Here is a 26,523-nt window from a genome sequence, read left to right as displayed (position 1 = left end):
AGTTCATGCAAATCCTTCCAGGCTTCCCTGAATTCCCATCCCTCCTGGTTTCTAATAACATAATAGTGTTCCATGACATATATATATACCACAGTTTGATAAGCCCATTTCCCCAATTGAAGGACATTCCCTTAATTTCCAATTCTCTGCCACCACAAACAGGGCTGCTATGAATATTTTTGTACAAGTGATATTTTTACCCTTTTCATCATCTCTGCAGGGTATAGACCCAGTATACTCTACTTTATTTTTAATTGTCTGTATTTGTGTCTCATACATCTAGGAAGCTTCTTAAGAGAAGAGATAGTATCATTTTTTAAATCTTTGTATCAATTCCCCAGCTCAAGGTCTTGTACTTAATAGGTACTTTATAAATGTTGAACAAAATTTAATTGAATGTAAAGAAAATGTACCTAGCTTCTTTTGAAAATGAGATATATATATATATATATTCAAATTTTTGGCTTCTGTGTTTAATGTTTATTTAATAAAATATGAAAAGAATTTCATTTGGTGAAAAGGATGTATCCTTTATTTTGGGACAAACTTTGTGTCACTTGATTCCTTTGCATATCAGTCCCATCGCTTCTCTCTTGTCCTCACTTGGGTGTCTAACCACAGTTAAAAGGTCTGTGTAAGCTCTTGCCTTGTAAGTTTTCCCTTTTGTTTCTTTTCTTCCTTGACAGAGCTGAGAAGAGAAAAAGGACTTTCTTCCCTGAAACATGGATGTGGCATTGCCTAAATATCAGGTACTAAGTCTCATCCCTTGCTTAATGAAAAGCATTTGTGAGAAAATATGATCATCATAATTTACTTGAAAACCAGAACTAAGTGAACAGGTTTTTTTAATCAACAGTTTTCCTACCTTTTAGAAACATAAAGTATAGCTTACAATCCACATTTCTCCTGAGAAGACTAATGTGGCCCTCTGAAAACTGTGAAATATAATTAAGAATAAGATTGATAATAATATGCAACTTCCCATTTTTAGAGTTCTTTACAATTTACAGTGCACAAAATCTTCATGTTCTTTTTTTAATTTTTTTATCTTCATGATAGTCAAAAATTCTCTCTGGGATACCATCCCTCACTTTGTTTTCATAACATTGATTTAGATGATTAAGATTCCATAAACTACTAACTAGATCCACCTCTGTATTTCCTCTTTATTTTGGGAAGCTCTGAACTTTGATGGGAGATTCCTTCCACCCTTTATTTTGTTATAGTCACATCTGAAGAGAAGGATAATGAACAGATAGAGAGAAGGGCTTGGCAGACAATGGTCTGCACCCTCCAGCTCCTTTGTATCAGTTTCTACTTGAGAGGAATCAATCTCCTTCCTACTTCAAACTAGTCACCTTTTCATCTTGTCCGGCTTTTCTTTTTATAAATGGTTTAGATCATTTTGACAGTGAAAGAATTTTATTCTTGGTTCCTTCTCCCTGGTCAAAGGAACTGGGGGTGCTGGAGAAAAGCATAGATATCCAATGAAGTTATCCATAAACATTTTTTAAGCATACATATAGACCAGACACAGTACTAAGCCTGGGAATACAGATACAAGAAAAAAGGAAAGGGGAGTAACATACAGTCACTGGCTCTGCTGGGTAGATAGCAATTATCCCCATTTTACAGTTAATGAAACCAAGGTGAGCAGAGGTTAAGTGACTCTCTCAGGGTCACACAGTAAGTATCTGAGTCAGGATTGGAATTCAGATCTTCCTGATATTTATCTGCCTTTGCAATAGAGAGAGAGAGATACAGAGATACAGAGACACAGAGATACAGATAGAGATAGAGATACACATTTATATACATATGTAAAAATTTGATCCTCACAATAACCCTGGGAAATAAGAGCTATTATTGCTACCATCTTAGAGATGAGGAGACTAAAGTCTAAAAAAGTTGTGACTTGCCACAATCATACAGCTAGAAAGTATCTGAGGTGGGGTTTGGACTCTGGTCTTCCTGATTGTAAGTCCAGAATTCTAGCTTCTGCCCTGCCACGTATCTTCAAATTCCTGCCCCCCAAGAGATTACCTTCTAAAGGGAGGAGACAGCACTTAAAAGGGAATTGAAAAGGAGAGAGCGTCTGAGGAGATGATATAGGAAGTCTGAAGAGTCAGTAGTGGAATCTGGGGAAGATAAAGGGAGACCCATAACGGAGGACAAATATGATCACTATTTCCAAATGTCTGATGGATTATCCTGTGGAAGAGGGAGAGGACTTGACTCCCTGAAAAGTGGTGAAAGAAAGTTACTGGAAGGCACCAGAACTATTTTGAAATCAAATGAGCTCAAAAGTCAGTGAATTCCCCATCCCTGGAGTTATTCAAGCAGGGACAGGATATCTGCTTTTGGGAGTGGTTTGGGGAGAATTCCTGCTTCAATTAGGATTGGCTCAATGCTCTCTGAAGCCCCTTCCATCTCTAAGGTTCTTAATTCTTCAAGTCATTTATTTATGGTGACAATTAGAAGCCCTTAATGGACTACCCATTTCCTGTTCTTAGGGGCACAGATTGGCATTTATGTAAATAAAACAAGTGTTGATTCTCTATCAACACTTGATTAGGTGATAAACTTCTAGAGAGCAGACTCCCTTAATCACTTACCTGCCTGGAATTTCACTCCAGAAACACTCAACTCCAAACAGCACTTCACAAACAAACACAAACAGCACTAGATGGACCTAGTTGCAAATCTGTTTGGTTTTTTATAAGCAAAACAAATTATAAATGAGCTAAAAAAATGATCCAAGGGTCTATCAATTAGGTATGGGTTTCACTCATCAAATCAACAAATGACATGGAGATAGTTATCTGCAGATTTTATTTACACAAACTTCGAAGAGCCCAGAACATTAGCTTCATAACCATATATATACATATATATATATGTATATATATATATAGTGAATATATAAGCAGTAATAGAAAAATGGAATTTTGCAGGAAACCAGGCAAGGTAGAAAGGGTATACCTATCTGGAAACAAGTTGTTTGTCTTTCAAAAGGGCCAATGACATCGGAAGGTGATGTCATGACTTGCAAGTGAATGAGATTTAAATGAGGCAGGGCTGTGCAAAGTCACCAGCCTCTGGAGTCATCTGAACAGGATATACATCAAGATGACTTGGAGATGGCCCTGAATGCAGTGGAAGACCTTGACCTTGTTTGGGCTCTGATGGCTTAGAGTGTTTAAATAGTAGTTGTTTCTGTTTTGGCCAGAAGCCCTGAGCATCTTCCCCCTCAGATTGATTTTTCTTTTTTTGATTAGGTAAAAGAGACCATGTTTTGGCCTCATTTCTTACCTAGCAAAGTCTTAAATGGACTGAGACCTGGGATAGACTTTAGCTTAAAAAGGCCAAGGTTGCTCTGTATCCAGGGTCACCTCCAGATGTCCTAGCCTATGTCTTGCCACTGAACTCAGATGATTCCAGAGCACAAACTGGGGCTTTGCATAGCCCTTTCTCATTTAATTCCACCTCACTAGATGTCAGCATCACCTGAAAACAACTAACAAAAGCAGGGGAAGAAAAGAGCACCTGCCAGCTGTTCAAAAGAGCAGTTGTTTCTTTCCTGGCCTTGATTCTGCAGGTGTCCAGGAACAATATCTGGAAGCTCCAAATAGAGCCCAGAGAAGTGTCTTCCTCCTATTGCAAGATATCTGAGGCAGAGTTTCTTTCCCATCACTGTCTTTTTCTTGTCATGGTGGCTGCCAGAGGCCTAAGCCAGAAATTCTCTTGTCATATAAAAACATTGAGCAGTTCATCTGCTCTTTATTTATTCTTCCCCAGAATAAAAGTCTGTCAGTGAGTCTTTATAGAAGAGAAATTAAGACAGCAGATGGAATAATGGTGGGCTGACATTTTATCAGATGCTAGGAGGGCAATATGACATATAATGTGTGCATTGTGCTTCATGGAATCTTGTTAATAGATGGATTTATTCATTCCTTTTTAAGAATCAAATAGAAATCTTTCCTGAATAAAATGCCTGAATATCAGATATAGATAAAAATAATTTATGGTTCTATAATAATTTCTTTATGTTGCTTATATTTAATCCAAGAAATTTATAGGAAAGTGGGTATATGACAGAACATGTCAATAAGAAATCATAGAACCCCAAGGCAGACTGAAAGTGATGTATCATGCCTATATGTCAGTGTGAGTGTGGCTGTTAGTGGAATTTTAAGCTATTAAATCTTTAAGAACTTATACTAATAATACCAAACACTAATACCCATAATACTAAAAATATACTCATAAGACTAAATGCTAATACCAAACCAATTAAAACTTCAATAGCTCAAAACTGCACTAAGACTTCTGGGATGTTCTCTCTACACACCTACTCCCAAATCTCTGAAATGGTGGCCAGTTTCTTAACCCTTCATAGGCCAGATTGGTGATTTGTCAGGTTTGTTGAACCACATATTCCTTTCTAATATGAGTTGGCCTATATAACTGAGTTCCTTTCCAGTTCTCTTATTGTATGATTCTAGTCCTACAATCCCAATTTCATTTAAGAACCTGCCTTGAAAGGGAACTCATTAACTTCTTGGTCAGTCATCCAATTTAGGATCAACTCTGATTGTTAGGGAAATTTTTCCCTAATATTTAGTTGACATCTGCCTCTCTTTATCCAATTCTCTCCCTTTCTTCCTGCCTAAAATCCCTTCCTATCCCTAGGACAAATACATAGTATAGTACTTTGACATCTGTCTGATACTTCAAGGTCAGAGATAACAATTTTTAATATAAAGTTGAATTTCCAAGAAATTTTTCCCTTTTTCTTGTCATGTCAACTGAATCCACTTATGTTTTGACTTTAGGGAAGAATATGTTCCAGAGTCCCTAGTACAAAGTAAGGATTCATTGCTAAATATTCTACCTATTAGGGGATATTGGTATGCTCAAACACAATGGACAAACTCTTTTTCTCACAAATTCAGAGCTGAAAGGGCTCTTAGAGGGTGTATAATTCAATTTTGTACCTGATCAAGAAATCCCCTGTACACCATCTACAAATTTTCATCTAACTTCTGATGGAATATAACCATCAATGACTGGGAGCCCATCAATATGTCCTGAAGCAACCCATTTTACTTTTGTTGTTTTTATTTATCATTGTTATTTGTAATTTATTTTAAATTTTTGTTATAATTATTATTTTAATGACTGTGCTTATTAGTAAGCATAATAATAAATTATTTCAATTTTGAGCATTCTAAGATTTACAGTGCTTACCTCACACTAATCCTATGAAATAATTATTATAGGTAATTATATATAACTTTAATAGTATATAATACTATTTTTCAAATGAAGAAACTGAGGCTCAAAGTGGTTAAGTGACTTGCTCATAGTCAGACAGTTAACAAGTATCAGATAGAGGAGTATCAGAGCCAGATCTCCTGATTCCTAGGTACATTGAATGTTCTCTATGCCACAACTACCCATAATTATTAGGAAGCTATTTTTTTTTTTATATTTAGCTAAAATCTGCAATGTCTGAAACTTTTCCCCTTCGCTTCTTAGTTCTTTCCTCTGGGGCTAAACAGAACAAATCTAATTCCTTTTCTACAGGATGACCCTTCAGCTACTGGAAGAAAGCTGTTGTGCTCCTCCTCAGATCTCTAAATTAAATATCCCCTGTTTCTCTGACTGATCCTTTGATAGCAACCTTCTAGTTCTGCCATTCTGGCCACAGTTCACTCGGTGTATGCAGGTTCATCAGTGGCCTTCCTGATGCATGATGTCCAGAATGGAGCAGTTCTGTGGTCTGACAAAGGCAAATACCAGCTCCATTGTTGCAGACACTATGCCCACACTGGCAACCCAAGATTGTAGGAGCTTTGGTTGGCTACCATCTTACACTCTTGACTCAGAGAGTGCTTGCAATTCAGACCTCTTTCTGCCTTAGTTTAACTCCTCCCTCATTTATTTATGCAACCGGGTTTTTGTTTTTGTTTTTTATAGCCCTTTGTCACTTTTGGAATAACCAGAGAAACAGTGAAAAAATTGTTGACCTTGAAATGTTGAATTCTTTTGAACCCCTCCATTATCTGGACTCTTTAAGTCTTTGCCACTTTCTGACTCCTTATACCTCCTCTCCAATAACTCCTTGCTCTATTAAAAGTTCTGTAACTTTGGGCAATTCACTTTGCTTTCCTGGGCTTTGGTTTTGTCATATAGAAAACAAAATATCAGGGAGAGTTAGGTGGCACAGTGGATAGAGCACCAGTTCTGGAGTCAGGAGGATCTGAGTTCAAATCCAGCCTCAGACACTCAATAATTACCTAACTGTGTGACCTTGGCAAGTCACTTAACCCCAATGCCTTAAAAAAAAGTTTAAAAAAAAGGAAAAAGAAAAGAAAAGATCATATTAGGTTCTATTTAAAATTTCCTTTCAATACTAATAGATTATGTTCTAAGGGCCCTAAAGTCCTTTCCATCTTTTTTTTTTTTGGTTCTGATTTCAGCTGAAGGAAAAACAAAATGTACTTTTTCCCCCCTCTTCATCTTATTGTGAATCTAGTCTCAGCCTGATTAAGGCTCTTGACAAAAAGGAAGAATTTGGGTTTTATTGACCATATGTAATAACAATATATGATCCCTAAATGCAACAAAAGTAGGACGCTAACCTCCAGATCAGTGTTGAATCTCACATTTCTGAGTGCTCAATGACTGGAAGTATGTGTGTATTTTGGCTCCTTGCCTTGAAGAATGAGTGCCCTCATGTGTGAAAATAATACATTAATGCTGGTTATGGGTTGAACTCCCAGGGGAAAGAGCATCTGTAGCCACAAATTGTTCAGCAAAAACAGTTTGGCTTCTGACCAAGTTCAAGGATAATGGGACTTAGCCTTGACTTGAAGCTCTTATTTTCAGGTACCAGCTCCAGTTTATAAGTTTGCATTAAAATATGAAATAAATACATACAATGCAAGTGTCTTTTTAAAAAAAATGAAAGAACTTAAAAAATAAATCTAATTATGGGGAAAGAGGCAGAGGCATGTTTAGTTGGTATCTGTAGAGTTTCCATTTAATGATTTTTACCAGGCTGAAATATAGTTAGGATTTTCAAACTGTGCCTGGCATCAGGATTTGCCACTTTAGACTCAGTCTTGCTGGGATGATTTCATGTCATCATGCAGGTGAGGCAGCATCTTCTCAGAGGGACTAGCCTGCTTTGGAAAGAATAATGTGGCAAAAATACTCTAGGTCTAGAAAGTGACAGATTCAATTCATATAGTAAGTCAGTTAATAAACATTTATTAAGAGCCTACTCTGTGCTGGGTCCTGGAGATACAAGGAAAGTCAAAAGATAGTCTACTTAGTCTTTGAAAGACATGTGAATAATGAAGTATAAATGAAAGACATGTGAATAATGAGGTATAAATGAAAAACATGTGAATAATGAGGAATAAATGAGCTCCAAATAGGATTAATTGGAGAGAATCAGCAGAGGGGAAACAGTAGAGTTAGAGGGGATCAGGAAAAATTTCCTATAGAAGAATGGCATTTTAGACTTGAGAGAAGTCAGGGAAGGCAGGAGTTGGAAATGATGAAGAGAATTCCAGGTATGGGAAACAAGCAGTCAGAAATGCTTAGAACTGTGCAATGAGTGACTTCTATGAGGAACAGAAAGGAGGCTGATGTCACCATATCACAGAGTAATTGGTCAAACTTGCATTTTAGGAAGATTAACTAGACATCTAAGTGAGAGAGGGTTTGGAGAAGGGAAAAACAAGGTTGGAGATCAACAGAAGACTGCTATTGCAATAGTCCAGAAGTGAGGTGATGAAGAACTGGACCAAGATCATGACAGTGCCAGAGGGGGAGAAGGGATGTATATAAGATGTGTTGTGAAAGGAGATACAAATACATTTTCAGATGTGTTTACTTGCAGTCATAGGGATAGATGGAGAAAGGCAGTGAACAGTGACTGTTTCCCTATAATTAAAGAAGAGATAGAGGCTGAGACCTTTGGGTCATTTCTTATCTCATCACTTAGTACTTCTCTCACTTTTACAGACTTCACAGTGAATCCCTGAAAGACCTCATTTGGTATTAGAGAAGGCATCTTCGTCTACTGTGTGACAAAATGATAGAGCCAGCATTCCAAGTAATAGAATTTTAGAAATGAATTGCTCTTCCTGCCATAGACAAGAAGCTATTAGCCTCTATATCTAAATCTTAGTGTTCTTGGGTGGAAACCAGTAGAAAGAGGTTTCAGGAATATGAAATTTTCATGAAAAAATCAGAAAAATGGGTTGTCTTTTTCTTTCTCATTGAAGCCTGGCAGTGTCTACAACTGTCCACCTAAACAAAGACTTCTCTATTCTCTGTCAATAACCAGTGAGGAGTTTATTCTGCTTTCACATTTTTCCTCTATCTTAAAACTTCCATGGCTACTGCCAGGGAATATATACCTTTAAGGCTTTTGTTCTAAAGAGGACTGAAACATAAGAAGCAAGCTTTTCTAACTCTATGTGTCTGCTAGTCACCATTTGTCTTGAATCTTGGAGAGTCTTCTGGAATGTTTATCTCTATCATTGATGATGATAGTTACAGACATAAGGATGAATTTCAGTAGTAGCATCTGTTATTAAGGCAATAAATCTGGGATGGTTTTTGTTCCAAGTATATATTTCAGCAATAGTTTCAGCCATAAATATATATGTACATATATTTTATATATGTATTTATGTATGATAGATAGACTGTACTTTAAAGGTTCAAAAATAGGTTGTCATAAGTAAATTTCTCTTCCCTAAGTGTGTATTTTTCTAAAAACATCTGTTGTGTGTGATTATTTTAGAAAGACTATCATCATAAATGCATAATTTGGTGATAACAATTTTGTCAGCTGTATTTGTTTTTGCAAGTAACAGTGCCTAAGTGTGTATTCTTGTAAAATACCTGCTTTATGAGTTTATTTTCCCATTATCATCTGCTATAAGACTATATTTCAAGAATAGGATTGTTATCATTGTAATTCCTAGTGGCAGCATCTGTTCATAAGTGTTAATTCAGCAGTATCAGCTATAAAGTGAATTGTTTTGTGATAACATCTGCTCTGTGTATATTCTTGGAATAATATCTGCCATAAGTATATGCTTGGATGTCAGGGTCAATTATAAAATATCTAAAAACCTTTCTCATTGGTTTCTTGGACCTCCAGTTGCCCTCTCTTCCTTTTGCAGTGACCCTTCGGGTGAGGAGTCTCTTCGAGTGGAAGTGCCTGACTCCATCACAACCTGGGTGACAGAGGCTGTTGGCTTATCTGCAGTGCAAGGACTAGGGATTGCCAAACCAATTGAACTGAAAACATTTAAACCTTTCTTCATAGAATTCACTCTGCCATACCATGTCATTAGAGGGGAGCAAACCAAAATTCCTCTTAGTGTCTACAATTACTTGGCCATTTGTGTAGAGGTAAAGACTTTTCCATTATTCTAAGTTTTAAGAGGAAGAATTTATAATTTATATAGTTGTGGGAGATGATAGAATCTGTGTTATGGATGTTATGTATTGAGTCCTGCACTGAGAGGCAGGAGACCTTGCCTTCCCCTCCTGCTAGGTATGCCACTGACTAGGTATGCAAAGATGAAAGTCATTTTCTCTGGTTTCAGTTTGTCCATCTAGAAAGTGAAGAGCTTGAATTGGATGATCTGTAAAGGTTCTTTCTATGTGGGAGATTCCATAAATTAATACAACTGGTATTAATATAAATTAAATCCAACTGAAACATTGACAGCTATGGTGCCAGTTTAGACAGGGCAAAGTTGTTGAAGGCAGTGAGGTAGGGGACGAGGATGGCAAAGTCCTAGGAACTAGGAGATGAAGAAGTCTGTGCTTGCTAAAGTTGGGGTGCACCCAAGACTTGAGAAGTCAAGGCAAAATGAGGAGAAGGAAGACATGAGCTCCTGGGAACAATCCTATGGGACTCAATAGGTCAGAGAAGGAGGAGAGAAAGGTACCTCCATCTAAGTATTTGATGCAGTCAAGTGTCCAGAATACAGGAAGTTAGGGGGAACCCCACAATGCACCAAAGTGCAAAACTGAAGATTTGTTTGGGACAGGGATGTTTTGTCCCTTAGTGTCTTTCACACTTGCTGTTCATGGGGCTCAAGGGCCTTAAAGTAGGAAGCTAATATGAAGAATAGGAGGCCCATGGCTTAGGCTTGCAATGTTTATGGTCAAGATGGGTGTAGGAGAAGTCCTTACACACAATTTTTCTTGGAGAGGGTATTACAAAAAGACTTCTCTCCTGAAATTATAAACCTTTGCTAGGGACTGTGCCACTAACTTCTCATGGTACAGAAACCCAATGTTAATAAAAGCTTTAAAAGGATGGTTTTCTTTAGTAGACCCTTAATGATATATGATGGGAAACTATCTAAGGGACACCAGAAAAAATGAATTCCTATTGACAAAGAAGGAGAAATAATATTTTCTCTGAGTATAGAAAAAACAAATCCTCCTGTCTTTTTCTGCCTTTTCAGAAAGATAAAAAAATGATAAAGGGGTAGCTAGGTGGCGCAGTGGATAAAGCACCGGCCCTGGAGTCAGGAGTACCTGGGTTCAAATCCGGCCTCAGACACTTAATAATTACCTAGCTGTGTGGGCTTGGGCAAGCCACTTAACCCCATTTGCCTTGCAAAAACCTAAAAAAAAAATAAAGAAAGGAATATCATCTAAATTTATAAACAAATGATGAATCTGATTTATGAAACAGTCACAGTGTAGACTACTAGACTTTGAGTAAGTCCTGGGGTCATTTCCACTCTCTGGGTTTCATTTTTAAATTAAAGGAGTTAGATGAGATGATTCCTCAAGTCCCTTCTAGCTTTTGCCATTGTTTGATTTGGTAAATTAATGTGGCCCTGATTTCCCAAGTGCCCCAAATTAGAGCTGGGAGGTGCTTCTTCTAATAGAAAAGAATTAATTCTAAGAGTTATAAAAAGAAAATCTGCTTCACCCAAAGAGGAGCAGAATTTTGGAATCCCTTACCCCCAAAGGTGGTACAGACTAGAAATATAAACAGATTTAAAATATTTAGAAAAATCTCTGATTAAAAATATTTAAAAAGTTATTAGGAATACTTTGAGATGGAGTCACCCTGAGCTTGTCCCCTTCTCCAGTACACGCCACATGACCCCTCTCCTCCACAGAGTCCTAAGCTGAGGAGCAGAGGGACCAAGGGGTGTAGCAGAAGGAGCATGTTTGGAAGAGGGGATATCAGGCCACTTGGAGTCACTCGGTGGGCCCCCAGGTTCCCCTAAGTACAGTAACTGTTGTTTATATGGTGTTTACTTTCTAGTTTGGAAAGTGCTTTGATCCTCATGGTAATCCTGTGAAGCAGGTGCTATCATGATCCTATTTTACAGATGAGGAAATGAAGGCAAAGAGAAATCAAATGACTTGCTTAGGGTCACACAGCTAGTAAGTATTAGGGATCAGATTTGAACTCGGGTCTTCCTGACTCCAAGCCAGGAAGTATTCAGTCCACTATGTCATGTAGTTGTTTGCTATAAAATAAGAAGTATTATATTATCAAAGCATGTTAGCATTAGAAGAGACATTAGTTCTCTTAGGTCCTTTCCAGCTCTAGCATTTCAGTGCCCTTTTGTGGGGCTTAAGCCTAACTGGACAGTTAGGGAAAAAGCAGTCCCCCTCCACTAAGGAGTTTGCATCAATGTAGATAAAAGTCTATTTATTTCAAGATGTGGAAAATGTGAGTCATGAAACTTCTTTGTTAGTCTCATAATTTCTCTGTGGATGGCGTTCCTGGAGATCAGTTCAAGGAAGATATTGGAGAGATGTTTCTTTGTTACCAGTTAACTTTCCTTTGGATAATTATTGTCTGTTCTTCTTATAATATAAATTGAGTCCTTTTCTCTTTAGGCATCTTCATTTATCTCTTAGATGTGGACATTTATATTTTCTTTCAAGTGGTTTCATATTATCCAATCAGCGTGTAGATGCAGTGTTTCTAATACCCAATCCATTGATAAAGTGGGTTGAATGTTTCCATGAGAGGTGCTGCTTATGTTCTAAGTACTCTGGGATCCAAAGGTAATACAATCAAGGAATGCTGTTTGCAGGTTTACGTGAAAATTTCCGTACCCAAAGGCATAAAATTTGTTGGACATCCTGGCAAACATCATCTGACAAGGAAAAAATGTGTGGCACCAGGAGAAGCAAAGCCCACATCCATAGTCTTGTCTTTCAGTGAACTTGGCCTCAGCAACATCACAGGTAACGAGCAAGAGCTTTTACAAAGGGTCAGGGAACAATTTGCATTTGGTTGAATGGAGTGTGTCATTATGCCTGTCCTTAACTATCAAGGGTGGTCCTTCCATGGGATGAGTTCTGAGGCTCTGGAGTCTTCATCAGATTTCTCTTCCTCCTTTTCCCCATTCAATTTTGCAGCAAAAGCATTTGCTTATGGTGAAACAAACTGTTGTCAAGGCAATTTTCAGATCCCAAAAGGCAGCAAACATCCAGAGGATAATTACTTTGACAAAAGAACTCCAGTTGGGACAGATTACATCAGAAGTAATGTCATTATTGAGGTAAGAAGATATACATACATGTTTGGCCAAAGTCAGAGTTTTATAATGAGGAACAAAAATCCAGATTGTTTGGTCAGTGGGATATACAAACCCTCAATAATTCCCCCAGGTTTTCTCTGTCGTCTGTGCCAATTATGGAATAAAAGCACATTTGGAACTTTCTGCTTTTGACTAGTTATCACAGAAAAAAAACAAACAAAAACAAAACTGTATTTTGTCAAGGGGAAGTGGGTGTGAGACAAGTAGAAATGCCTTAGAACATGAATGTTCCTCCAGTTTGAAATAATTAAAATAAGGTTTGGGATTTCATTCACTAGGTCTCTTAAGGGAAGGTTGGTGTTTATATTATTGGAGCATAGTGCACGAGAAAGGGATCAGATGTGGACATTACTATGAGAAGCAATGAAGTGGTTCGTAAAAAGTATCATAAGGGTTAGAAGGTATGGGTTTTAATTCAAGTGTCTGTCAACTTGGCTAAGTTACTTACACAGAACAGCCCTACACAAAGGACCTTGAGAAAATCAATCATTTTCCCTGAACTTCAGTTTGCTCTTCTGCAAAAGGGGGGTTAATAACACATACTCTACCCCCATAAGACTTGTTAAGTAATATCAAGTGTTCTCTACAGCCTTACTCTCCCTGATTGAAAGCTATCCAAATGTGCCCTTGCTTCAGGACAAATCCTCATCTCAAATGAGTTGAGTCCTGAGGGTCCTACCATAGCTAGATTGGCTGCAGTGCCCAGCTTGATCTAGATTTCCAATCTCCTGGAATCCCAGATCCATGACTTCCAGGCTTAAGTGATTGACTTTTCCAACCCTTTTCAATGACCGTAGTCCCCAATTTCCTTCATCTAAAATAAAAGAGAACAAATACTAATATCCATATTCAAAGAGCTACATATTAGCCTGGGAGGAAGAGTGTCCAAGACCTCTCCCCCATGCTGTCATCTCTCAATGGATGCTATCAGTGAAGAGGTTAAATCAAGAGCAGATATCTACCCAAGAGCATAAAGACTAGTCCAAAAGGGGCCCAGCTCTATCACTGCAGTCAATCAAAGAGGCTGTTGACCACCCACCACATCCCAAAATCTCTCCAAGGAATTTCTATCACATGCCATTAGGACTTTCCCAGAAGCAGGTTCTCCAAGCTCTTCCACATGAGAAATAATGTTGGCCACATCCCATGAACTCTTTGCATGTGCCAGTCACTTCGAACAAAAAGATAAAATAAGCATTTTGGAGACCTAAAATATGAATCTGAGTACAAGTTATTCTTCAGTTCTCCAATGTTTCAGACATCACAGTAGAGCTTTAATAAAATATTTATCTTAAACCTTTACAATGCTTGCCAACTAACCAACATGGCTACCAGAATCAGAAGGAAGAAATGATGTCCTCCAGCCACTTTATTAACACAGAGAATTTTGGAAAGGGCCCTTGACATCTATTTTGCCAGTGCATTAGTCTTCCAGAGTATGTTGAAGTTTCGGTGCATCTTGGTTTTTCTACTTGTATAGGTAACAGTTATTAGTCCCCACTACCTGGAAGGCCAACTTTGTTATTCCGAGGGTTCTCCAGGACCCTCAAGGGATTAAGAGAGCTTTAGTGTCTGCATTGGCTCAAATTCTACCAGTTATGCTCCCTCAGTTTTACTGGAGTAAACAACACTCTAGTTTTATTAAACCATTTAATGGATTTACTTTTACAAAGAAATATTTGCTTCAAAGGTGTAGCAAGAACAAATATACAAACACCCCTCCCATCATCCATTGGGGTGCCTGATATCCCTAGTACCACTACATTTCTGGGAAGGGGAAAGAGATTAAGTTCAGTTTAACTCAGATTCTACATAGTAAGGGTCCTGCCAAGTTTCAGATCCAAAACCCTACTGGATGCCATTCCAGCACCCTGAGTGTTCTGAGAGCTTCCCTGCAATAATACTGTCTTCAAGTCAGGCCATGCCAGTGCCTGTACTTAGAACTGAAAAGCAAGGACAGCCAAAACAGATAAAAAATTCCAAGCTTGTTTCTTGGGACAGCAGGGCAAGGTCACCCTTCCTACCACCCACCTTGGTATATGGTGCCCCTGCTTCAAGGGAACAAGATCATCACTCCTGAATAGAACTGGAAAGAAAGAGACTGCCACAGTCTGGTAGTTTCAGAGATGAAGGCACTCAATGGAAATAGACTGCTTCCACCCACCTGAGAAGGAACACATAATGTCTTCTTCTAGAAACAGGCTCCTGCTGTCTCCCACATGGGTGCTGTCATCTTAGGTGGTCTGGATTTGTGCAAAGCCCCATTACATAAATAATATAAAATTACAATAATAATAATTGATCCTATATATATATATATATATATATATATATATATATATATATATATGTCACCTGAGGGTTTACAAAGCAATTTAGATACATTAGTTAAGTTGGTCCTCACAACTCTTATGAGGTAGAACCTTGAGATGTTATCTCTATTATACAGAAGAAGAAATTGAGGCTGAGAAAGAGGGTAAAATGACTTGACAATGTCACAAAACTAGTCCTATCCAGAGGCAGCAAGATTTGAACCTGAGTCCTCCTTTATTCTAGGCCCTGAGGTTTCCCACTGTGCAATATTCCTTGTTAATGAAGTCATAGAAATAAAATTTTGTTCTTGGTTGGGAGTAAATAATATAATTCATGTGAAATGCTTTGAGCTCCTTAGATGAGGAAGGATCTACTTCGTTCAGGGAACTGTGGTTTAATCTATGTAGATATTCCTTCTCTTGACTCAAATCACATGCCCTTCTTGCTTCAGCGTATGATCTTCCTGTGGTGGAAAATACTTGTCACTTGTCACTGGTCAGGTCTGATCTCTTGAAGCCTTTCTTGCTTAGCAGGCAGTGGATAGAGAGCTGGGTTCCAAACCAGCCTAAGACACTTGTTAGCTGGGTGAATCACTGGGCAATTGGGCAAATCACTGAACCTCTGCCTCAGTGACCTCAACTATAAAAAGGGGGTAATAATAGTATAGAATCAAATGAGATAATGTTTGTGTCCACTGAACTGAACCAGCCTTTCACTTGTGGATAGTCGGAGCCAAACAGAGCAGCCCAGGAACAGGAGAGTCAGGATCAAACAGAAGTTTAATTTCAAAATGTTAGAAATACCTGCAAGCAAGATCCCCCTAGTGGGGGATCTGAGGCAGTGTGGAGAGAGCTCAGCACTTATACCAATGGCTGCACAGTAAGCTGTAGTCCTGATGAGGAGGAGGAGTTACATCAGCAATGAGACAGGTTTGATTCCTAGCAGGGTTTCATGACCACAATGTGGGCTATGGTCCAAGCTTATCTGAGTTCACACCAGAGAACACCTGGTGTAGGTCAAAGCAATAAATAATGATACGATTTTGTCAGAGGGTGAGATCGTTCAGAAGGTAAGTGGTTTGTTGTTATGCAGGGCAGAGCCTGCTTGCTGGGCCTTAGTTTTGGAAAACTGAGTGTCTCCTAATATCTTGACAGTTTGTAATGGCTTTATATGTTTGTTCTCTTTCTCCCTATAAGACTCACTTTAGCTTGTACTCCATTAAAGAGAGCCTTCAAAAAAGCTACAATTGGAAGAGTGTGAAATCTGTTAATCACAAGAGTTAGAGCTAGAAGGTCCTTGGTACTTCTCCCCCTACCCCTTTTTTTAAATAGATGAGTATTATAGTTTGTATGACTGCACATGTATAAGCCATATCAAATTGTATACCATCTCAGTGAGGGGGGAGGCAAGGGAAGGAAGGAGAGAAAGAATTTGGAATTCAAAATTTTAAAAAGCAAAGGTTAAAAAAATTACATGTAATTGGAAAATAAAACATTTTAAAATAGATAAGAAAGCAGGGATCCAGGAAGGTTACGTGAACTGAGGCCACATAGGTACTGAAGGTAAAAGTAAGAAGCATTTACACAGCACCTAAAGATTTGTGAGGTGCTTTACTTGATTCTCTCAACTGATCCTCACCACAACCCAGGCGTGTAGTGGGTGAAATAAGGAAACAAATTGAGTAAGGTATAGGACTTGCCAGGATAAAAAAAAGATTTGAACTCAAATCCTACTGACTTTTGGTCCAGCGTGGTATCCCCCTTAGACCACAGAATCCCAAAGGAGGAGTCAGAACACTTAGAAGACACTTGATAGCTTTGTGATCCTGAGCAAGTCATTTAACCCCTGGACTCCAGTTTCAAGTGAGGATAATAATAGTCACATCACCCACTTGCTATTTTCAGTAAAATCCTGAACATTGTAAAGCAAACTTTACAGTGCTTTAGAACTATGAGATGTTATTAGCAACCTTATCATTATTTGTAGAACCACCTGTGGAGGAAATTTGGAGTGGAAGAAGGGATTATAGAAATCCAATATTCTGGGTTCTGGATAAGCAACTTTCAGCATCCCCTATTATATCCTACCTTAGGGCCACAGTTACATTGAGGTTTTCTTCCCTGACTTGCAGCTGTGTTTGAGGAATAGTGATTATCCTGTAGGGATGAATTTTACAAATGTTTTCAATTAGGGCTGTGGCCTGGCCAGAGTCACATATTTGTTGTGCCGAAGTCCCAGTTGTAATTGTAAAATTACTTGGAGTACTGTTGATTTGACATCCTGTGTTCATCTGAGCTAAATGGATGATTGTATTAGGACTATGTATGTCTACAGTCCCCTGCCATGAAGTGGAAAAGGATTCTTCAAGTGGACAGGAAACAAAGAAGAAGTAAAGCATCATTTAAAACCTGTTGTCTGGTCAGTTGTAGAAATGCCGTTTGTAATCTGCATCCAAACTTCCCTTGTTTACAAACACCCAAACTGCTGGCACAGTGACTTCTGAGTTTGCTTTATATGGGGAGGAGAAAACATGCCCCAACCTAGGACAGGTCCCTTGTGTTGTACTAGGCAACTAATGAGTTGTACTAGGCAAGCTTTCACCTACACCTAGGAGAGTAACAAGCCATAGCAAATATCAAGGCAAAATTGGTTTTTATAGATCCATTTTTTCCTTACACCAAGCTCTATGGGAACTTACTACACCTTTTCTTTGTCCCAGACTCAGTGCTAAATTATGATAGGTCAGAATAGACTAGGAAGGTGACAGTTCTGGGAAACAAGAGTTGATGTCCAAAAACCTGAGTTCAAATCCCAGATCTTCCACTTGACCATTCTGTAACCTTTGGCAAGTTACTTTGATAGTCATTGAATGCCAAGTTAGCAAGGACCATGGTGGCCATTTATAGCATTTCCCTGAAGTTCTCCCATGAAGGCAAATCCAGGATTTTCTATTCCAGATTATTTCCTCTTTCAATAACTAATTGTTAGGAAATATCAGCCTGACCTCAAGCCAAATGGAGCCCTCCTTCATTATCTGAAGATAGTTATCATATTCCTCCTCAGTTTTCTCAGAGAGAGAGAGATTTCATTATTGTTCAGTTGTTTTCAATTGTGTCTAACTCTTTGTGACCCCATTCAGGGTTTTCTTGTCAAAGATAATGGAGTGGTTTGCCATTTTCTTCTCCAGCTCATTTGCTAGATGAGAAAATGGTCAAAAGTGTGAAGTGACTTGACCAGTATCACACAGTTAAATAAGTGTCTGATGAGCCTTTCTGACTTCAGGCCAGGCAATCTGGCCATTATTCCACCTAACTGCTCTGTATGAATAGTTATAGATATATCTAGTTCCTTCAATTAGTCATCATGTGGGTTCATCTTCATGAACTTGAAACCCTTCAAATTATACTGGTTGTCATTCTCTATATGCCCTCTAGCATATCAATGACTTTCTGAAAATTAATGCATTTGCTTAACCAAAATATCAGACTTTACATTTTTCCTATGAAATTTCATATTACTGATTTTGGCCAAGCACTCTATCTTGGCAAGATGTATTTGGAATCAGACTCTGCCACCCAATGTATTGGTTCTCCTTCCCAATTTAGTGTCATCTATGAATTTGATAGGGATGCCATTTTTTACTTTAACCAAAAATGTGAAGATCTATAATATAGGGCCACACACACATCCTTGGGTCTTGTATTCCACTGAACATTTTCTTCCCAGGTTGTATCACACCATTGGCTGTTCTTTCAAACCCTACATTGAATCAATGCAGTTTCCATCTATGCTAGGCCTAATTGATCTTTCTTCCTCTTTTCCACACAAAACTGCTTTTCTACAGTCCTGTCATATTTCATTTTCCACAGATTTTCAAAGGTTGCTGGTAGTAGTTCAGTAATCATAGTTACCCATTGTTTTTGGTACCCATAAATGTAGTTCATCTGGGTCAGATGGTAGCTACTCATCCTCCCAAGAATTGTTCATTCTCTTACTGTTTTACATTTCCTCCCAAACTATATGAATTATATGGAAGATACTCCATATAATTATGTGTCTATTTTTATATAACTTGGAGTCTTAACACAAGATAGAATAAATAGATATAGATATTGAGTTGGAGATATTTTGTTGTTCATATCCAACTCTTCCTGGTCCCATTTGGAATTCTCTTAGCAAAGATACAGGAATGGTTTGTCATTTCCTTCTCTGGCTCATTTTACACATAAGAAAACTGATGCAAACTGATGCCCAAGATCAAACAGTGAATGTCTAAAGCCACATTTGAACTCAGGTTTTCCTTATTCCAGACCTAGCTCTCTCCACAGTGCCACTAACCTGACCTCATAGATATAGACAGATATAAATGTAGAATATATACATACACATGCACATTCACATATAGTATGTATGTATAGTATATGTATATGCATATATATATTTGATCTTATGACTATCACAAAAATTTGATGGAATAAAAATAATGATTAGAATTAGATATTGAAAGGGTAGATTTACTTCTTTTTTTTTAAGTTTTTGCAAGGCAATAGGGTTAAGTGATGTACCTAAGATCACACAGCTAGGCAATTATTAAGTGTCTGAGGTCGGATTTGAACTCAGGTACTCCTGACTCCAGGGCTGGTGTTCTATCCACTGCACCACCTAGCTGCCCCCAGTAAACTTACTTCTAAAGTAAGACATCTGATTATTTTGGGCAAGTGATTTCCTCTCTCTAGGCCCCAGTTGCTTTTTTTTCTGGAGCATGTTGGGATTGGATGGAATGATATTTCGGTTTCTTTCTAACTCACATATCATTTGGTGTTCTGTGTTCTAAGGACCTTTCCTGTTTTGACACTTATTTGACACTGTTTGCTATCATACACTAAAGCCTTTTTAATGTTTCCTGAGGAGGAAGCAATGAACCTGGCCTCATTAAGAAGGTACTGTGCCCAGCTGGGGAAGCACATGGTACAGTTTTGGCAGCTGCTAAGATTCTGGAACCACCAAAAGCTTAAATAAGCGACAGCTCATATAGGTGTTGCTCCCAAACGTCACTCACTTGCTACATTTCTTTTCACTTTCAGCCAGAAGGACTAGCAAGAGAATATACCTATAGTGTATTCTTCTGCCCCAATGGTAAGTATTGTTTCTGATTTTAATAGTGTACAGTCTACTGGAATATAGACAATCCTCAATAAATGCTTGTTGAACAACTTTATAAAAAAATATGACTCAGTTTAGATATCTTTCAGGACTCAGCATTTTTCCAAGAGGCAAAGAATGTTCTAATATGGCAATCTTTGAATAAAGCATACTTTTAAAAAAACTTATTCTTTAAATAATTTTAATGGAATTAAATTGCTTGGCAAGTATCCACTTTAAACTAGACCTACAAACCTTATGCTAAGTGTCTTAGCTTAGAGATAAAGTCAGAAATCACAACTTCTTAAAATGTTTACCGCAGAGAAAAAATAAAAATTTATTATCAGTTCCGTAAGTTGCTAGTTCATTTGGCAGAATGAAATCAGAAACTGCTTAGCCCATTCTGACTTCCACCCACACTGTCCTACTTTAATTATGCAAAGCAATTAATTACAATGTTTCTTTTGGGGGGGTGTTTTTTGCAAAACGATGGAGTTAAGTGACTTGCTCAAGATCACACAGCTGGGTAATTATTAAGTGTCTGAGGCCGGATTTGAACCCAGGTCCTCCTGACTCCAGGGCCAGTGCTCTATCCACTGTACCACCTAGCTGTCCAGCTACAATGTTTCCATGCTTAGAGTTAACCTGGGATAAAATTATATGTTGACAGTTAGGAATAGGTATGTCCCTAGATGGTATATGAAGCCAGGAGCTACCCCTGGAGGGTTTGGAAGCAATTGGGAGATTGAGAGTTCTTCCTCATAGCAGGGGAGCCCAGGACTAATACACTGTGTGTCTCTCCCAGTGCTTTATCCAGTACAGTCAGCTTAAAATATACATTCCACCTTCAAAGGGGGAAAAAAGTGACAAAAGACCATCATGTAGAACGAAGGATCTTTCTAGAAGGAAGGGGCAAGTGCCATACAGAAAGAGAGGTAGTGAGATCTTTTGGAGAGATTATCTCTCTGGAAACCCAAGTCTCATTTCTGTCAGCCTTCCCCTTCTCCCTTCCACGCTTAGTCATTGCCTAAGCACCTAACAGGACCAGGTCTCCTCCTTTTTTCCTTCTCTTGCTCAGTTGCCATAGCTTGTCCTATGCTAGAGGTAGTTGAGGCCAGGAAGACATGAAGAGAACATAAGCTACTAATTTGGTTTTTGAGGAGCTGAGATGGCATCTTTATAACAGAGAAGAAATTTTTTAAAAAAATTCAAATAATTCAACATTGACATTGAATTCCATTTATTAGCTGCTAAGAGAGAAACAAAAATCTAAGAACAATAGGATATATTCCCTCATCGGTTATAAACTCTAGCATATGTAGATTTGAAAATCTCACTGAAAATTTCACTGTATGATGAGCTCCCTGGCTCTTACATAATTATATTTCCAGTGTTTTCTGAGCCTCATTCAGAGCAGACTAGACTGGCAGGAATTGTACATTTAGCTCAGGAAGTCATTGATACATACCATTTTTAAAAATCTCCTTCTAGTCTTCCACATGGCATTCCTCCAGGGCCTTCTTGTGCTATGGAGGCTCTGCCAGTGGATTCCAAGCTCCGCTGGGTCGTGAAGAGTTGGGAAGAGTTCAGGACAAGCTTTGTGGACTCTATCTTGCACATTTGCACTTCTTTTTTTTTTCCTGACTAGAGAAAATTCACATTTCAACTCCGAATAAGTACGAGTACCAATATGTTCAGAAGCCACTACGTATGACCCACTTTGATGTTGCTGTGAAAGCCCACAATGATGCCCATTTTGTGTTGTCTTCTGGCCCCCATGACACAGCAGAGATGACAGAGATTGTCATTGGTGGGCACCAAAATTCCAAGTCATGGATTTCCTTGAGCAAAATGGGTGACCCTGTGGCTAGTGTAGACACAATTGGAATTCTTTCATGGGATGAATTCCGGACTTTTTGGATCAGCTGGAAAAATGGAATTATTCAGGTAATGATTTTGGATGAAATCACCTTGCTGCTTCTTATTTTCCTATCAGGATTTAGGGACTTTTGATTTTATATTGGCCTTTGCCATTTAATGAGACTATGTGATCTTTGTTCATGTGATATTGTGGTAAGAGCACTGAACTTAGTCAAAATCTCTGAGTTTAAATCCCAGCAGCTTTGTAAACACATACATCAACTGACCTTGAACTCCATGTTTCTTATCTGTAAAATGGGGACAATATTTGTACACCTACATGCAAGGGTTTTTACAAGGCCAACTCTTGCTAAACCATTGTTGTTGTTGAGTCATTTTCAGTCATATCTGACGTTTTGGACACCATTTGGTTGTTTGGTGTTTGGGGGTTTGGTTTTTTTTTTTTTTTTGGCAAAATTACTGGACTGGTTTCTCATTTCCTTTAGCAGTTCATTTTACAGATGATAAAACTGAGGCAAACAGGGTGATGTGACTTGCCCGGGTCACATAGCTAGTAAGTATCTGAGGCCACATTTGAACTCAGGTCTTCCTAACTCCAGGCCCAGTAAAGCACAGTCACATATAGATGGAACATTGTTTCTTCATTCAAGCCCTCCCTCAGAGCCTAGCCGCATGGAAGACCCTGGGTTCTCAAAGACTATGCTATCTGAGAGGCTCATTACTAGGCTGGCTGCAGGTTGCTGCATTTTTTTTTTAACCACAGTCCCAAAAATTGGCTACCATATTGAAGAGAGATTATTCTGTGGGTCAGTGTGGTAGTTCCCCCTCCCCCAATGAGCTTTTTTTTTTTAGGTTTTTGCAAGACAAATGGGGTTAAGTGGCTTGCTCAATGCCACACAGCTAGGTAATTATTAAGTGTCTGAGGCTGGATTTGAACTCAGGTACTCCTGACTCCAGGGCTGGTGCTGTAGCCACCTACCCTCTTGATAGGGCTTTTTGGTCTGGAGAAGTTTGGGTCCTGCATTGGACAAACTAAGCCTAGCTAAGGGGAAAAGTTCATCCCCAGAGAGCTGTTGGTTACTCAATGGTGGAGGAAGGGGAGGAAGAATGGGGGATTTAACCACAACTTGGGAAGTCCCTCTTTGAAGAGGTAGAGGGAGTGTTATCTGCATTGGTGGAGGGAGGTGTAACCCACCCTAAAGCCATCGATGAATCTTTCAAATATTTACACATATTGGGGGAAAAAAAACCCTGTAGCTACAATGTAGGAGCTAAACCAGTAGCTGCTACATTTTCTGCCTGGAAACATCAGACTCACCATCTCTTTGCAGGTAGGCCATGGGATTGAACCATCCAATGAGTCTGTCATTGTACAGTGGGGCCTACCCAAGTCACCAGAGGTGAAGTACATTGGCTTCTCAACAGGATGGGGGTCCATGGGAGAATACAAGATTTGGAGGAAAGAGGAGACTGATGAAAATCACAATGAAGCATTTACCCTTGGAGTCCCACTTAATGTGATCCCAGGATCAGAAAGAGCAACTGCATCAATAATAGGTACCTTATGCCACATAAAACCAATGGAATTAAGTATCATTTCACTGGGTCCAAATTAGACATCACACCAGATAGAAATCCCAAGTAGATCACTCTTTCCTTTTTCACTCAAACATATGAATTGCTCTGCCATATGTGAGAATTAGTTCTTGGAAGTCCTCACTAGGTGTTGGGAACCAGAGGAAGGGCCCCTTGGCAGTCCTCACTAGATATTAGGGGCTAGTATCATGTCCACACTCCCAAAACACAAGTTTAGCTCAACTCATCTAGGAAAGTTCTCATCAGTGACTACCAGTTTGATAAATTGGTTATCAGTTTGATAAACTGAGAAACACTGACCAGTTCACAAAGTCCCCTCTTGCCACCCAAAAAATCAATAGGACCCTGCCAAGGCCTGATGCACCCCAGGAGATAATGATTATCTCTCCTTTGTTGACCCAGAAATAAACACACATTCACAGCATGAGAGCAGATTTAGGTCAGCCATGAAACAATGCAGGGGTAGAGTTCTTTAAGAACTAGGTCCTGAACAAGGTCCCTTGATTCAATAAATAGACACTACACCTGCATTATTCCTGGAGTTGGAGCCAGTGAGTTACCCATCAGCTCAAGGAAGCTCTTGCTGCTCCTGGTTAGTGTGGTGAAGATGAAGGGAAGAGAAGAGGTCATAGAAGAAGCAGAAGACCCAGGTCAGAGTTCTGACTTTCACTGGCAGACTGATCAGATTGATTGAGTGTTCCTGGACAAGTCCATAAACTCTCTGATCCTATTTGCTCATCTGTAAAATGAGGGGAATTATCCTTGTGAGCCTCCCACATAGGATGGATATAAGGAGCATGCCCTGGGTGAACCTGACAATGGTGCATAGGAAGAAGAGCTGCTGTTATTATTTTTGCTACATGTTCTCATAACCCCTTTTAAGCTATTGCTATTCTTTTTTTCTTTTTGAAGTATCACTTTGTGATGCATATGTTTCAATAAGAATTTAACAATTGGAATCTGGCTGTCTTTGGTATACAACCAGCCATCTTTAAAGATTCTTTTAGTTGATCCTAGAGCTGTGGACCTCCATATGATTCCTTCAGTGGAAACTTTTTTGGTTTTTGGTGATAAATGCCAATGGGCAGGGATTTGAGTTTTTTCCCCGAAGACCAATGTCTTGAATCTTTTGATCTTTCATGTTATTTTATGAGAGGGAAAAGAGAACAGACTAAGTTATTTTAAAACCAATTTGGGAAATTTACCAGGGCTTATTTTTATCCTTTTGGAAACTTTTCCTAGCCTTGGCTGGAGTCTTGCCTCCATTCCACTACCTTCCTAGAGTCAAATTCAAAGAACAACCAGCAGCCCAAGTTGAATCCAATTCAATCCCATCTTTCCTGAAGACTATGCTAGATCCTTCATTTAATACTGTGAGACTTACCAAAAGGGAGTGACTATGTATGATAGGATTCCTTCCCTCAAGAAACTTCTGTTCTACTGGGGAAAGGCAGGGAAAGAACAATTAAATACACCAAGGACTTATCTGGCCATGAATTATTTGTGTTATGAACTGGGTTAGGCACTTGAGAATACAAAAATGGAAGAAAAATCCTTCCTTCCCTTAGCAACCCATATTCAAATGGGCAAATATAGTAAACCAATACTACTCAGACCTTCTAGCATTCTCCTAACCAACAGCATCCCACAATATTGCCATTGAGAGAGCTGGCCCAGGGCCTCTCTTTGTCCCAGACAACTCACCAGGCCTTTGGGTCGTGGAGAAAGTGCTAGGCTGCATTGAGGGAGGAGGGCACTTGCTTCCTCAGAGATCCCTATGCTAATAAAAGCATAGATCTTGATCCTCTCCCCAACTCAGTCAGCATTACAGAAAGCTAAGGTTATTTCACCTAAAACTGTGTTTCCTGGAGCATTCTAAAGACATGTTTGAGGATGTGCTGTTGTTTAAATAGCTATAGTACAAGGAAAGGTAAGTATAAAGGGGACTGTCTACCAGATAGTGTGGGGAATCAGAGGAGAGGGGCATTCAGCCCAGTGGGAAGAGTAAAGGTGTGCTTCCTGCTGAGGATTGTTGCAAGCACAGAAGATGGGGAAGGGAATTTCTAAGCAAGGGGAGCTCGAAGAGAGTGCACATTTAAATCATGGCCCTCTTTTGTTTCTGCTAGGAGACGTGATGGGTCCTACTCTGAACCACCTTGATAACCTTCTGCGACTGCCCTTTGGCTGTGGAGAGCAAAATATGATCCATTTTGCCCCCAACGTTTTTGTCCTCAAATACCTTCAGAAAACCAGACAGCTCAGCCCCGAGGTGGAGAGTGAAGCTACAGACTACCTCGTTCAAGGTATTCCAAGGACATGGCAATGCCAGTGGCCTCCCCGAGTGTTCTCCCATTCCATTTGGCCCTGGTTCTCCTTAGGAAAGGTCCTATGCACAGAATACAGCCTTAGCTTTCATTCAACAGTCTTAGGAACGAAGGAAAGTAATTCTGGTATGCTGGAAGAAGGTTAAGGAATGAAAGATGGAGAGAAAAAAGCATTGGATCAGTAAATAGACATGAGCCTTGCCACATATGTCCTGCATTGACCTGGTTAGTGGGGGAGGTAGTTCAGTGCCTCTCAAAGGAAAGAAAACCTTTTGTAGGGATGGAAGGAGAAATTTGAAAGGAAAGAGGATCCCCATTACTAATTATACTCTGCCAGTCTTTGCCTGTCACACTTGCTGAACTATGTCTAAAACCATTCCATAGAAGATGCCAGTGTCCAGTGACCCCTCCTAACTGAGTAGTCCTGCCTTGGACACAGACAGATCTTAAGGGAGGAGGAAGGACTCAAAAAACTGTTGATAAGAAAGCAGTTGTTGATGACCTTGTGACAGATACAACAGTCTCTGTGACCTGGACTTGAGACAGATCAATAGTCCCAGCCAGCATAGAAGTCTTCCCCAGGGGACACACACACATGAACAGCACACTTAAAGACATGGAAAGAACAATCCCATGGA

The 26,523-nt window shown here is 39.2% G+C and overlaps 1 protein-coding gene across 1 annotated transcript in view; it reads left to right on the top strand.

Moving 5' to 3' along the window:
- The window catches only part of CPAMD8 (C3 and PZP like alpha-2-macroglobulin domain containing 8), a 160,501-nt gene that overhangs the window by 60,178 nt on the left and 73,800 nt on the right, over nt 1–26,523 (top strand). Inside the window, exons 19-26 of the mRNA XM_074202217.1 lie at nt 687–749; nt 9,216–9,447; nt 12,120–12,273; nt 12,448–12,590; nt 20,027–20,078; nt 21,733–22,031; nt 23,297–23,522; nt 25,688–25,864. Of these exons, the coding sequence (XP_074058318.1) occupies nt 687–749; nt 9,216–9,447; nt 12,120–12,273; nt 12,448–12,590; nt 20,027–20,078; nt 21,733–22,031; nt 23,297–23,522; nt 25,688–25,864 (1,346 nt within the window). The remainder of the gene's footprint in view (nt 1–686; nt 750–9,215; nt 9,448–12,119; nt 12,274–12,447; nt 12,591–20,026; nt 20,079–21,732; nt 22,032–23,296; nt 23,523–25,687; nt 25,865–26,523) is intronic.

Source organism: Macrotis lagotis, chromosome X (assembly GCF_037893015.1).
Source record: "Macrotis lagotis isolate mMagLag1 chromosome X, bilby.v1.9.chrom.fasta, whole genome shotgun sequence".
Classification (NCBI taxonomy): domain Eukaryota; kingdom Metazoa; phylum Chordata; class Mammalia; order Peramelemorphia; family Peramelidae; genus Macrotis; species Macrotis lagotis.
Note: the sequence above shows the minus strand (reverse complement) of the source record. Positions and strands in the feature narration are given on the sequence as shown.